This window comes from Dromiciops gliroides, chromosome 3 (assembly GCF_019393635.1).
Source record: "Dromiciops gliroides isolate mDroGli1 chromosome 3, mDroGli1.pri, whole genome shotgun sequence".
In the NCBI taxonomy this organism is placed as follows: Eukaryota; Metazoa; Chordata; class Mammalia; order Microbiotheria; family Microbiotheriidae; genus Dromiciops; species Dromiciops gliroides.
The window spans coordinates 214,761,843-214,774,018 of record NC_057863.1 but is presented as its reverse complement, the minus strand read 5'-3'; the positions used below and the strand labels follow the sequence as shown (position 1 = coordinate 214,774,018).

Genomic DNA, 12,176 nt, shown 5'->3' with positions numbered 1-12,176 from the left:
AAGGAAAGGCAGGGGTGGAGGTGAGTAGACATCAAAACACATTACAAATAAGCAATTGTTAAGGTGATCTGCAGTGAATAGTGCTATCAAAGAAATGTATGAACATAGTAACTACACGTTTTTCAGAGACTAAGATCTCCCCTGCCTAATTCTGAATAAGTGTCCTTCCTATAATAATAAAAACTGTTGAGAAGGAAAGACTGGAAAGAAAGGAAAGGATCATAGATGAGCTTTCAACTAAGGACTTTAAAAAAAATAACAGCAATAATATAAAATCATCACCATCTCACATAACAGCACTTTATTCCTTGTCCAAGTATTTTTTTTTTAAACTGAGGCAATTGGGGTTAAGTGACTTGCCCAAGGTCACACAGCTAGTAAGTGTTAAGTGTCTGAGGCTGGATTTGAACTCAGGTACTCCTGACTCCAGGGCCGGTGTTCTATCCACTGCGCCACCTAGCTGCCCCTTGTCCAAGTATTTTTAATCAACATCATCTCGTTTTAACCATATAACAATCTCATAAGGGTGGATATTTAGAAGAGAAAACACCAAAAAATAAAGTGACTTGTCTCAAGCTATGCAATTATTTAGTGATATGACTAGTGGTTACATCTCCTGGTGCTAAGCAGGTGATTTGATCCACACTGATCCTGGTGAATAGTTCAACATCCTTGGTAGTAGTCTAGGTTTCACAGCTCTTCTAAGCTCCAAACTCAAAGCATTTCTTCCTTTGGAGATATGAATCACTTAGTTATGAAGGCAAGTGGGAGATTGTGGTCCTGGACATATTTTGATCTGGATATATAATAGCTATGTTAGAGGGGAAAAAAATAAAGATTAGCTAACCCCTTATAACCTGAGTTTGCAGCTATGAAAGCTGAAACTAAACTGTTACAAGTCCCTAGGTGAATGTGCTGAGAATATTAAATTGATCAATAATTAATAATTAATTATAAATAAATAATAATAATAATTAACCAAGTAGCTATAAGTATACTGATTAGGTACACTCTCATCACAATGCAATTAATTGCTCTATAGCAAACATAGTTTTCTAAAGTCACTATGAGAATCTACTTTTCTGACTGCTTTGAGGACATGCATAAACCCAATATTTTCTTTATTCTTAATCAGATTATCACAGTGTTTTCTGCATCTAACTACTATGAAGAAGGCAGTAATCGAGGTGCTTACCTCAAACTGAGCAGAGATATGACCCCTCGATTTTTCCAGTACCAATCCAGCCAAGTATCTCAAGGGAAAACTCTTCATGAAAGGTACAGTTATATTTCATGGTGAATACTGATGAATCAGAACCTATTCCTGTTTTATTTTGTTATACTTCTATGGAGATTGATTGCCATCACTGCAAAGGGTAGATGATGCATTGCTAACATGAACAAAATATGAAAAAATGTTATTTCCATGGGGGAAAAATGCTATCTGTTGGCAGGACAATGGAAAGTACCAGCCCAACTTGCAATACTTGTTGCTGGAATATTCCAATCACAGCCTAGTCATTGTACTTCCTTCCCTCTTTTAGCATTAGTAGATTTCTTCCTCTCTCATCCATCTTTCAACTCTGTGTGCCATCCTCAATTTAATTTTTTTATTTTCTCTACCCAGCTTTAACACTATAAGCTAGCCAAATATGTTCCATTTTGAGATTTGGGCTTTAAAGATGGATAAAAATTTAATAAACAAGAAAAAAGGAAGGTGTCCTAAGCATAGGGAACAACTTGAGCAAAAAACAACAGAGTAGAGTTCAGTGTCTTTTTTAGGGGGCTGAGATGGGTATAGTTTGGTTGTAATATAGTGTTCATGGTGAGGAGTAAGATAAAATAAATCTAGAAGAGTAGGATGGTGCCAGGTTTTGGAGTTCCTTTACTGACAAACAAAAAGAATTTGATTAACTTTATACTAAAGATTTTTTTTTAGCAGAGTGATGGCATAATCACCTCTCCACATAAGAAAAAAATTTCAAAAAACATTCTGAATGATGAATTTGAGGGGGAAAGATGAGATATTGGAATACCTGAAGGAAGGCTATTGAGATACTCCATTGAGGTCTTTACTATGGGGAAAGATGTGGAGTCTTATATTGGACAGGTGGAAGCAACGGGACCTGATAACTGATTGAACATGAGAACTGAGGGAGAGGGAAGAGTCAAAGAGAATGCCAAGGTTAAAAACATGAAAGACTGGATGAATGGTAGTTTGACTCTCAGAAACTGGTTTTTGCATTTACAATATTGTAGTCATTGTATGTGTTGTATTTCTGGCTCTGCTTACTTGTCTCTTTATCAGTTCAGATAAATCTTCCCATGCTTCTCTGGTTCTTCATATTTATCATTTCTTACAATGCAATAATATGGATTTGGAAGAAGAATTTAAAGAGGAATAGGTTTTGGGGAAAGATAGTGAGCTTAATTCTAGAAATAAAAAGGTTAAGGTGCTATAGGACAGCTAAGTGGAGATGGTTGGAAGTTCTGGTCTGGAACACAAAGAGAAATCTGGAATGGAGGCAGAGATTTGGAAAGTATATGCTTATAGCTCATAAGTGAAATTTTGGAATTGAGAAGGATTGCCAAAGGAGAGAGCATAGAAATAGAAGAATGCTGAGATCAGACTCTTTCTTGTGGTCAGGAAGATGATGAGGAGTTAGTAAAGAAGACAGAGGAAGAAAGGTTAGAGAAGTAGGAGGAGGTCTAGGAGAGTATGGTGGGGTCTGTAAAACCAAGAGGTTAAGAAAAAAGAAGAATTTGGTTATTAGAGAGATGGAATCATGAGAAAATAGAATGACTAGATATAAATAATTTTTTTCTTTTTTTTACTTTAAATTTTTTGATAACTTTTGTTTTATATCACATTTATTTTCAAATAGATTCTCCTCCCCTCTCCCATTCAACTATCCCTTGTAACAAAAGTTTGTAAAGAGGAAACAAAACAATTTATAAAAATTGACCTACACATCAAAGATTATAGTAGGGGGCAGCTAGGCGGTACAGTGGATAAAGCACTGGCCCTGGATTCAGGAGGACCTGAGTTCAAATCCGGCCTCAGACACTTGACTAGCTGTGGGACCTTGGGCAAGTCACTTAACCCTCATTGCCCTGCCCCCCCCATTTTTTTCAAAACATTGAGATAAAAAAAAGATTACAGTACACTTATTGTAACAAACGTACAGTCTCCCACCTCTGCAAAAAAAAGAGAGATGTTCATTTTCTCTTTTTTTTCTTTGCAACTGAGCTTGATCATTATAATCACACAGCATTCAGTTTTCAGTTTTGTTTGTTTATTTGCAATTTGCATTTACAGTATTATAGTCATTATCTGCGTTTCTCTCTCTGCTTACTTTGCATAATTTTATGTAAATCTTCTGATGTTTCTCTTAATTCTTCATATTCGTTATTTTTGATAGTGTAATAATATTTGTTTCCAGTTTTTTGAAACCACAAAAAAGGATGTTATGAATATTCTAGGGTTTATGGGTCCTTTCTTTCTGGCTTTGAGGTCCTTGAGGTATACTACCCAGCAGTAGAATCTTTAGGTTAAAGAGTGTGGTCATTTTAGAAACTTCTTTTTAGTATAATTCCAAATTGCTTTCCTGAATGGTTAGCTCAGTTCACAGTTCTACTATAAATTCATAGTTCTTCAAATATCGACTGTGACCAATTAATATCCATAGAATTACTTACATTTTTGAAAAGCAAAATTTTAACTTTATTTACAATTATATTTGTTATTGCCTTTTCAAGAAGTTAATTAGTAAAAGGAAGGAGAGACACTGTGAGTTAGATGGACTAGAACTGTCAAGGTAAAAATTTGTGTGTGGATTTTTATGCTTTTAGAATTGATCTATCTAAGCATAATCTTGGGCAGTGATGATAAAAAGCTAACGAAGAGGTAGAGACAAGTACAGTTGCATTCCCCTCTAAAACTCCTTCAAAAAGATCTAAATAACACACCAGACCAAATCCTGCTGGGAAAATATAAGAAAAAGATACAGTAGATCATTTTTCTAGTATCTTCAGTTAGCACAGAGAAGTACAGAGAGATTTATGGACAGAGTCTGACCAGGAGTACATGTGCAGAGTACTTCAGAACCCTGAGGAGGTCCCAGACCCATATCAGCACCTTGGCAGGAACAGGTACCAACTATAAACTTTGTTACTCACTACCCAAGTATAACTTACAGAGCCAGGGTGGATTGAGAAGGGGACCTGTACCCAGGGATGAATTTTGGAGTATGGAGTGGTCAAGGGCCCTGCCAAGGGCCCTTACTGAGAGAGGATCAGGTACAGAAGCAAGGAGCAACAGTGTAGTTCAGACCCCAAGAGTGGAGTGGAGTGGAATGGAGTCTCAGTTTCAACTCTGAAAGTGACAGAGGAATAAGCAAGCCATGAATCCCTGTTTAAAATGGAACCTACACTTTTCATTCTAAACAAGCAGAGCTACCCAGCTGGCTAAAAGGAACTGAGTAAAGAAGTACTCTGCTATTGCTTAGACTTATACTTAAATGAGGAATTTGTAGAACTCAGACAAAGGGGTCACCAATCAGATGTTGACCTATATCAAAGCACTTTGGGAGCACTGAAAGCTTATAAATCCCCAGCCTGAGCTATGCCTGAAATCCTAGATAGATAAACACAATATTCAACATTCCCAAGAAAGCAGCAACAGGACCAGCCCAGATTTCAACTCCAGAAATGTGCAGAGTCTGGCTCTAAGAAGTTCAAAGTTAGAAAACAGGCTGGAAAAATGAGCAAATGAAAAAAGAATCCTATCTAAAAAGGCTATTATGGTGACAGGAACAGTTGTGACACAAACCTTAAAGGAGAGAATGACTCCAAAACATCTATGAACAAAGCCTCAAATAAAAACACAACTTAAGCACAAATTCAATTAAAATTCCTGGAGGAAATGAAGGAATTTTTTTTCCAAAAGGAGGTTAAATTGTTTTAATAAATGAAATGAGAGCATTAGGACAGGGGGAATGGAAAAGAAATGAGAGCTATGGAAGGGGAGCTTTGAAAAGGGAATGAATAGTTTGATACAATTGGTACAAAACTGTCTAAGCAACAAACTCCCTGAAAATTAGAATAGACTAAATAGAAGCCAGGGTAGCTAGGTGGCACAGTGGATAGAATGCTGGGCTTGGAATCCAGAAGATTCATCTTCCTGAGTCCAAATCTGGTCTCAGATGCTTACTAGCTGTGTGACCCAGGACAAGTGACTTGTGAGGAATTGGGGGATGAGTTGACTCCTCTCAGTAGGAATCAATACAAAAGCTAATTAAGAACTGTCTGGGAGAATGTATCCCTAAGTGAGGGTTAACCAGGGAAAGTGTATTCAGATTGTGAGATTTCCATCTGGGAGAGTCTGGAAAAATCGGGCAGAAGGGTGGGAATTCTGCATCCTTAGCCAGTTCTTGCAAGTGGATTGTAATCCTTGAAAAAGGGAGGGTTGGTGATGAGAGGAGATAAAAACCTGCCTTGGAGCCTCCATGTTTTTGTCACCCACCAGCTGGACAAGGTGTGGCCCATTGTGACAATAAATGAGCCTTTGACACATCACCAATGCTGAGTTCCAGAAGTTATTGGAGTGATATTTCTCATATCACTGAACCCTGTTTACCTCAGTTTCCTCAGCTATAAAATAATCTGGAGAAGGAAATGGCAAATCACTCCAGTATCTTTGCCAAGGAAACCCCAAATGGAGTCACAAAGAATTGGACATGGCTGAAACAACTCACAACAACAACAACAAGCCAACAACTCCCGGAAACCACAAGAAATGTGAAGACAAAAATATCAAGACTTTAAAAAAAGAAGAAAATATAAGGTGTCTTATAGCAAAAGCAACTGTTTTGGAAAGAAGATCAAGAAGGAAAAAAAATTAAGACTCACTGGACTATCTGAACTCTATGACCAAAAAAACCCCAACCTAGACATATTTCAAGAAATCAGAAAAGAGAACTACCCAGATATCTTAGAACTAGAGGGCAAAGTGAAAGTAGAAAGAATCCATCAGTCACCTTTTTTTTTTTGGTGGGGCAATGAGGGTTAAGTGACTTGCCCAGGGTCACACAGCTAGTGTCAAGTATCTTAGGCCGAATTTGAACTCAGGTCCTTCTGAATCCAGGACCGGTGCTTTATCCACTGTGCCACCTAGCTGCCCCTCCATCAGTCACCTTTTGCTAGAATATACCAAAATGAAAACTCCCAGGAGCATTATAGTTAAAATCTAGAGATTTCAGGTCAAAGAAAAAACATGCAATCAGGCAGAAAGAATTTAAGGATCAAGAACCACCATTAGGATCACACATGATTTAGCAGCCACAACTTTAAAGGACTGGAGAACTTAGAAGACAACATTCCAGAAATCAAAGGATATAGCTTTACAGCCATTAATTGTGTATTACTCAAAACTAATATATATATATATATATATAATATAATATATAGAGAGAAAAATGGAGCTTTAATGAAATAAAGGACTTCTAAGCATTCCTGATGAAAAGACCAGAGCTGCAAAGAAACTTTATATACCTTTATATTTATTATTTATATGATTTAAATATATTTAAATATTTTATTAATATATTTTCTATATAGAATATATTTCTATTATTTATATATAATATTTATATAAATATATAATTTATATATTGTTTAGGAACTCTAATTAGTATGATAGAACTTGTTACCCATCTCCTTATAGAAAGGTGAAAGACAGTGAAGAATGAGATGTATGTTTTTTTGGACATGGCCAATGCAGGAATTTGTGTTTCTTGCTTGTCTATATGTGTTTGTAACAGGAGTTTTATCTTTCTTTCATTCCTGATACAAGGTGGGGGAGGTTGGAGTGAGAAAGAGAGAAAGAGGATTTTAGCTAATTAAAAATATAACTTAGAAAAAAAGCTAATGAAAATGGAGAAATTAAAGATGTATAATATACAGGGGACAACTGTTGGATAAGGGTATTAGAAAAGGAAAGTGACATTGGGATGAAGGGTATAGGTGGAAGGATTATTCTTAGTGAGTACTTTTTTCTCTAATAAAAGAAAGAGGAAAGGGGATGATCATGCTGAAAAGGGTTGAGGAATGAAGAAATTAAACTGAGGAAATTCATATTTTAATGATTCACCAACTACTAACTTTTAATTCCTTGAACTCCGACCTACCATTCCCAACTTGAGAATCCCTGGGTAAGTTCATCACCCAAATTCCCCTCTCTTACTCTAGGACTGTTGTATATTACTGGGGAAAGTCACAAAATGGAACTGATTTTGACCACTACAAATGCATAGTGCATGAATCTCAAATTTGTACATACTAACACTCCTTCTAGTCTTCCTTTGTCACTCCTTTTTTACATTCCCCACAAAAATCTTTCTTCCTTATTTTCCTTACTATCTCAGCTCTCATTCCCCACATATAAATAGCTTCATCCTGGAGGGAAAGATTGGGACCATATGATAGAAACTCCCTGGAACTTGATTATGAGCTGCAGTGATGGAAGGAGTATTTACATCAGTGAAGTCACACATTTGTTGAAGTGTTTCAGTAATACTCATCAAATATCCAGTTCATCTTGAGACTTAATCCTTGACACTCTTGTTGCTGCCAGATATTGTGCTAGGCACTGAAAATACATAGGCAAAAGTGAAATAGTTCATACTCTCAAGAGGCTTACATTATATCGATGAAGACAATGTGTCTTTGTAGATAGGTATATACAAAATAAATATACTAAGTGATGGGAATAGGAATCTTAGCAGCTTGGGACCCCAGGAAAGGCCTCATGGATAAAATGGTGTGAGAAATGAATCTTGAAGGAAAATAGGGATTCTAAGAGTAAATGTTATTCATGAGAAATGGTAAGAAGGCCAATTTAACTAGATAGTACAGTATGTGAAGAAGGCATGATATTACATGTATAATCTAATAAGGAAAATGTATAATAATTTTATATTGGAGACAGGTTGTGAAAGTGACAAAAAGAAGAGTTCCTAAGGATAATAGGAAGTCATTGGAATTTATCGAATAGTAGGGATAGGGGAGCCAGGGCAGCTAGGTGGCACAAGGGATTGAATACTAGGCCTGAAGGCAGGAAGACTCATTTTCCTGAGTTTAAATCTGGCCTCAGACACTTATTAAGTCTGTGACCCTGGGCTAGTCACTTAATAACCCTTTTTGCTTCAGTTTCTTCATCTGTAAAATGAGATTGAGAAGGAAATGGAAATCCATTCCAGTATCTTTGTCAAAAAAAACCCTGTCTCAAGAAGAGTCTAATACAATTGAAAAAACCTGAACAACCACAAGGGATAGGAGAATAGAGGCAGTAGTCAGACATTTGCTTTGAGAAAATATATTTTTTTGCCAGCTATGCAGAGGATAGTTTGAAGTTAATGTAGGAAAAGGATTGAAATTTGGTGACTTTTGAAGAAAACAGTTAAAGTTGGATGATAAGGTTGGAAGCTAGACTGTAGAAGGTTTTGAAGCAAGGGAGAGGATAGGAAGTGATGGTACCCAGGAGGTTAGCTGAGAAGGAGAGAAGAGATACAGAATTATAGTTGGCAGGGAGAGGCAAATGGAGTGGAGTCCTTTTAAAGATGAGAGAGATATGGCATGTTTGTAAAGGGTAGGAATGGAGCCACTGGTCAGGGAGAGTTTGCAGATTTGAGGAGGGAGTAATAGTGAGGTCAATATACTGGAGAGGATGGGAGGCAATAGGATCAAGGGAACATGGAGAGGAGTTTACCTTGGCAAAGGGAAGGGCCACTTCTTCATGTGAGACAAGGGTGAAGGAGGAGAGATTGGGGAAGATATAACAACAACAATAGCAACAATAGTAGCTAGCATTTATATAGCATCTACTATGAGCTAAACACTGTGCCCAATGATTTACACATATTATCTCATTACCACCCCCATTTCACAGCTGTGGAAGCAGAGACAGACAGAAAAGACAGAAGCTAAGTGACTTACCCAGGGTTACACAGGTAGGAAGTGTCTGAGGCTAGACTTGAACTGAAGTCTTTTTGACTCCAGGCCCAATACTACATGGCTGTCTTTGATATCTGAGTGAGGTAAGAAGAGAAAGAGAGGAGACGAGGGAAGCTTGAGGAGAGATGAAAAAATTGGGAAAGGGTGCTGTGGTGAGTGGGAGGCTAACTCAATAGAGCAGTGTTAAGGGGATTGCCTGGCTGAAATGAGTACCAGTTGGAATTACATAGAATCAATTTATGGTGGACCCAATCAACAAAGAAGAAAATAATAATAAACAGTAATAGGGAATCTTGGGGGAATTATAGATTTAGGGGAAAAGATAATGATTCCTATGTTGGTCCTGTTGAGTTAGAGATGCCCAGGAAGCATTCAGTTTGAACTGTCCAATAGGAACTTTGTACTGTGGGACTAGAACTCAGGAGACAGTCTAGGGATGAATATATGTGTGTGTGCATGCATGCATGCACGCACACACACATATACACATGCATAGCTATATCTATATATCTATGTCTATGTATCTATCTGGCATTCATCTACATAGGGATGATAATTAAAGCCTTGAGACTTGATAAAGTCCTTTTGTCCTTTTGTGGAATTGTCCTAAAATCCCCTTTGCTGTAACTTCAGCCAATCAGTCAGGTTTCCAGCTTCCATGCCTTCTTTGAGTCCCAAGCTAGAAATTCTCTGTCATAAGAACATACTCATTCAAACTGCTGCCCTCCTCAAGTGACTATCTTTCCTCATTGGTTGGGCACTTTTACCCACTATTATTCTATTGATACTTGCAGAGTCACCATCTGGATAATTTTATCTTGGCTTTCACCTAAGATTAGGAATGAAGAAACACAAAGAAACACAAGGGGACAAGTTCTCTCAGTCTTTTGTTTGTTTGTTTTGTTTTTTGTGTTTCGGTTTTTTCAGGGCAGTGAGGGTTAAGTGACTTGCCGAGGGTCACACAGCTAGTAAGTGTCAAGTGTCTGAGGCCAGATTTGAACTCAGGTCCTTCTGAATTCAGGGTCGGTGCTTTATCCACTGTACCACCTAGCTGCCCAGTTCTCTGTCTTTATGGCCATTTGGGAATTAGGGCCACTGCTTGTCCTACCGCCTAGTTCCCAGGGGCAGCTCAAAATTGTCCTGCTACCTCATGGCCATCAAGGGAAAGTAAGCAATAAAAAGGCAGGTTGCTCTTTATGTATACCTTCTCAGTTCTGGGTCAGCAATCCCTGAGTCATCAGTTGTCTAGCCTAGCAGCTGATCAGAAGACTTATTCATCACCTAGTATAAGGCCCTCAGTCCCATATGACCAGAAATAGCCTCCCCCCACGCCCCCAGTTTCTATGTACTTGCTGGGACTAGGAGACAATATGTGCCCCTGCTCCAAGGATGGGTTCCCTCCCTCTCTTTAGGTCAGTCTACCTTCATTAAAACACAAAGTTATTTTCTTCCTGTCTGGGCTTAATTGGTTTCAGAAATTAGCCAATTCCTGCCAAAGCTCTAACATAAACAGGCATTTTCCTCAGCTGCATAATGCAAATTCTAACTACTTCTCTGCCTTTTTGTTTTTATTTTCCCACTCTTATCTCAGCTATGTCAGACTTCAGACCCTTTTTATTCCAGTCTTGCCTCTTTACTGTTTCACTGTCTTTAAATTCTGGCTCTGTCCTTATTAGCTAAGTGACCTTGGACAAGTCACACCTCTTTAGGGCCTAGGTTTTTTAGTCTGTGAAATAAGGCAATTGAACTTGATGATCTCAAAGATCCCTTTTACCTCCATCATTCTTCCATTTAGTACTGGCCTAGGGGGAAGTGGGGATGGGGGGAGAGGTGATTGGGAAATGGCTGAATGAGCCAGGGGTCAAGTGTTTGAAGCAGGATGAAGGAATTTGTGTAATTCATTGTAAAAACTAGGAATAAGTGATAGTGATATGAAGGATTTATTTTTTAAAACTTATTGATACAAATTGTTTTGACAATGTTGTAAGAAAAACCACATTGCTTTACAAAATACATTCCACTCACCCTCACTGCCTCCCCTACCCCCATTATCAATATCCAATAGAAAGGGAAGGTAAATCCTTTAGCTCTGGCAACATGGTACTAACATTGACCATCACATTTGACTAGAATTTTTTTTTAATTTTTAAAAAATATTTTAGTGAGGCAATTGGGGTTAAGTGACTTGCCCAGGGTCACACAGCTAGTAAGTGTTAAGTGTCTGGGGCCAGATTTGAACCTAGGTACTCCTGACTCCAGGGCCAGTGCTCTATTCACTGCACCACCTAGCTATCCCCATTTAACTAGAATTTTGTTGACATTCCATGTTGACTTTATTTACGTGGTTGTAGCCATTTTATATACTGTTCATTTGACTTTGTGTGTGTGTGTGTGTGTGTGTGTGTGTGTGTTCATTTGCTGTGCTTTGCTTGCTTCACTTTGTACAAGTTTAACATCCCCTATGGACTATTTTCCCCAGATATCCACTAACATTGTCAGGTCAAAGCACCACAGAGGATTACATGACTACTCAGGATTCTAGGGGTAACCCTAAGGGGATGAGGGTAGTTTTAACACCTTTACTCAAAAGTCCCCAACAGTGTGCTCCAGAATGATTATGTAGTTAATGTTAATTATCCAACCTGAGTTTATTAGCTTTTAATTAGAGGTATTTACTAAGCAGTTATAATAAGAATAGTTGCAACAAAATATTTCCCCCCAGATCTGGGACACACTGTTTCACAAGTATATACAGAGTCCAAAGCAAAGAGGATTCTACTTTTTCTGAAGCTTTGCTTCTATTTGAGTGTCTGATTTGACCTTTCTCAGCTACATTGTTTGTTACTATTCCATTTCTTTGATGACAGGATTAATGGCAGTGGGAAAAGCAGAAGAATGTTCCATTCTTTTAGGGCTCATTCTCACTGTCTTCACCATTCTTGGGTACAGGTTTAAGGGGTCTGCTTTCTCAAAGCACTCCTGAAGCTTGACTCCACCAATATTTTACATTCATCATTCATCACAGCATAATAATATTGCCCTTATATCTCATAATTTGTTTAGCCATTCTCCAGTAAATGGGTTGTTGCGAAAATTTCTAAATTGCAGTATTAGATGAAGAAAGAAAACAAAGTCTCCAAGACAAAAGAAAATAGGTTTATTGA

The 12,176-nt window shown here is 37.9% G+C and overlaps 1 protein-coding gene across 2 annotated transcripts in view; it reads left to right on the top strand.

The window, feature by feature from the left end:
* PPEF1 (protein phosphatase with EF-hand domain 1) overlaps positions 1–12,176 on the top strand; it is a 151,802-nt gene that overhangs the window by 119,878 nt on the left and 19,748 nt on the right. For both annotated transcript variants that reach the window (XM_043996780.1, XM_043996781.1), the window contains exon 13: positions 1,136–1,278. In XM_043996780.1, coding sequence (XP_043852715.1) covers positions 1,136–1,278 — 143 coding nt within the window. The remainder of the gene's footprint in view (positions 1–1,135; positions 1,279–12,176) is intronic.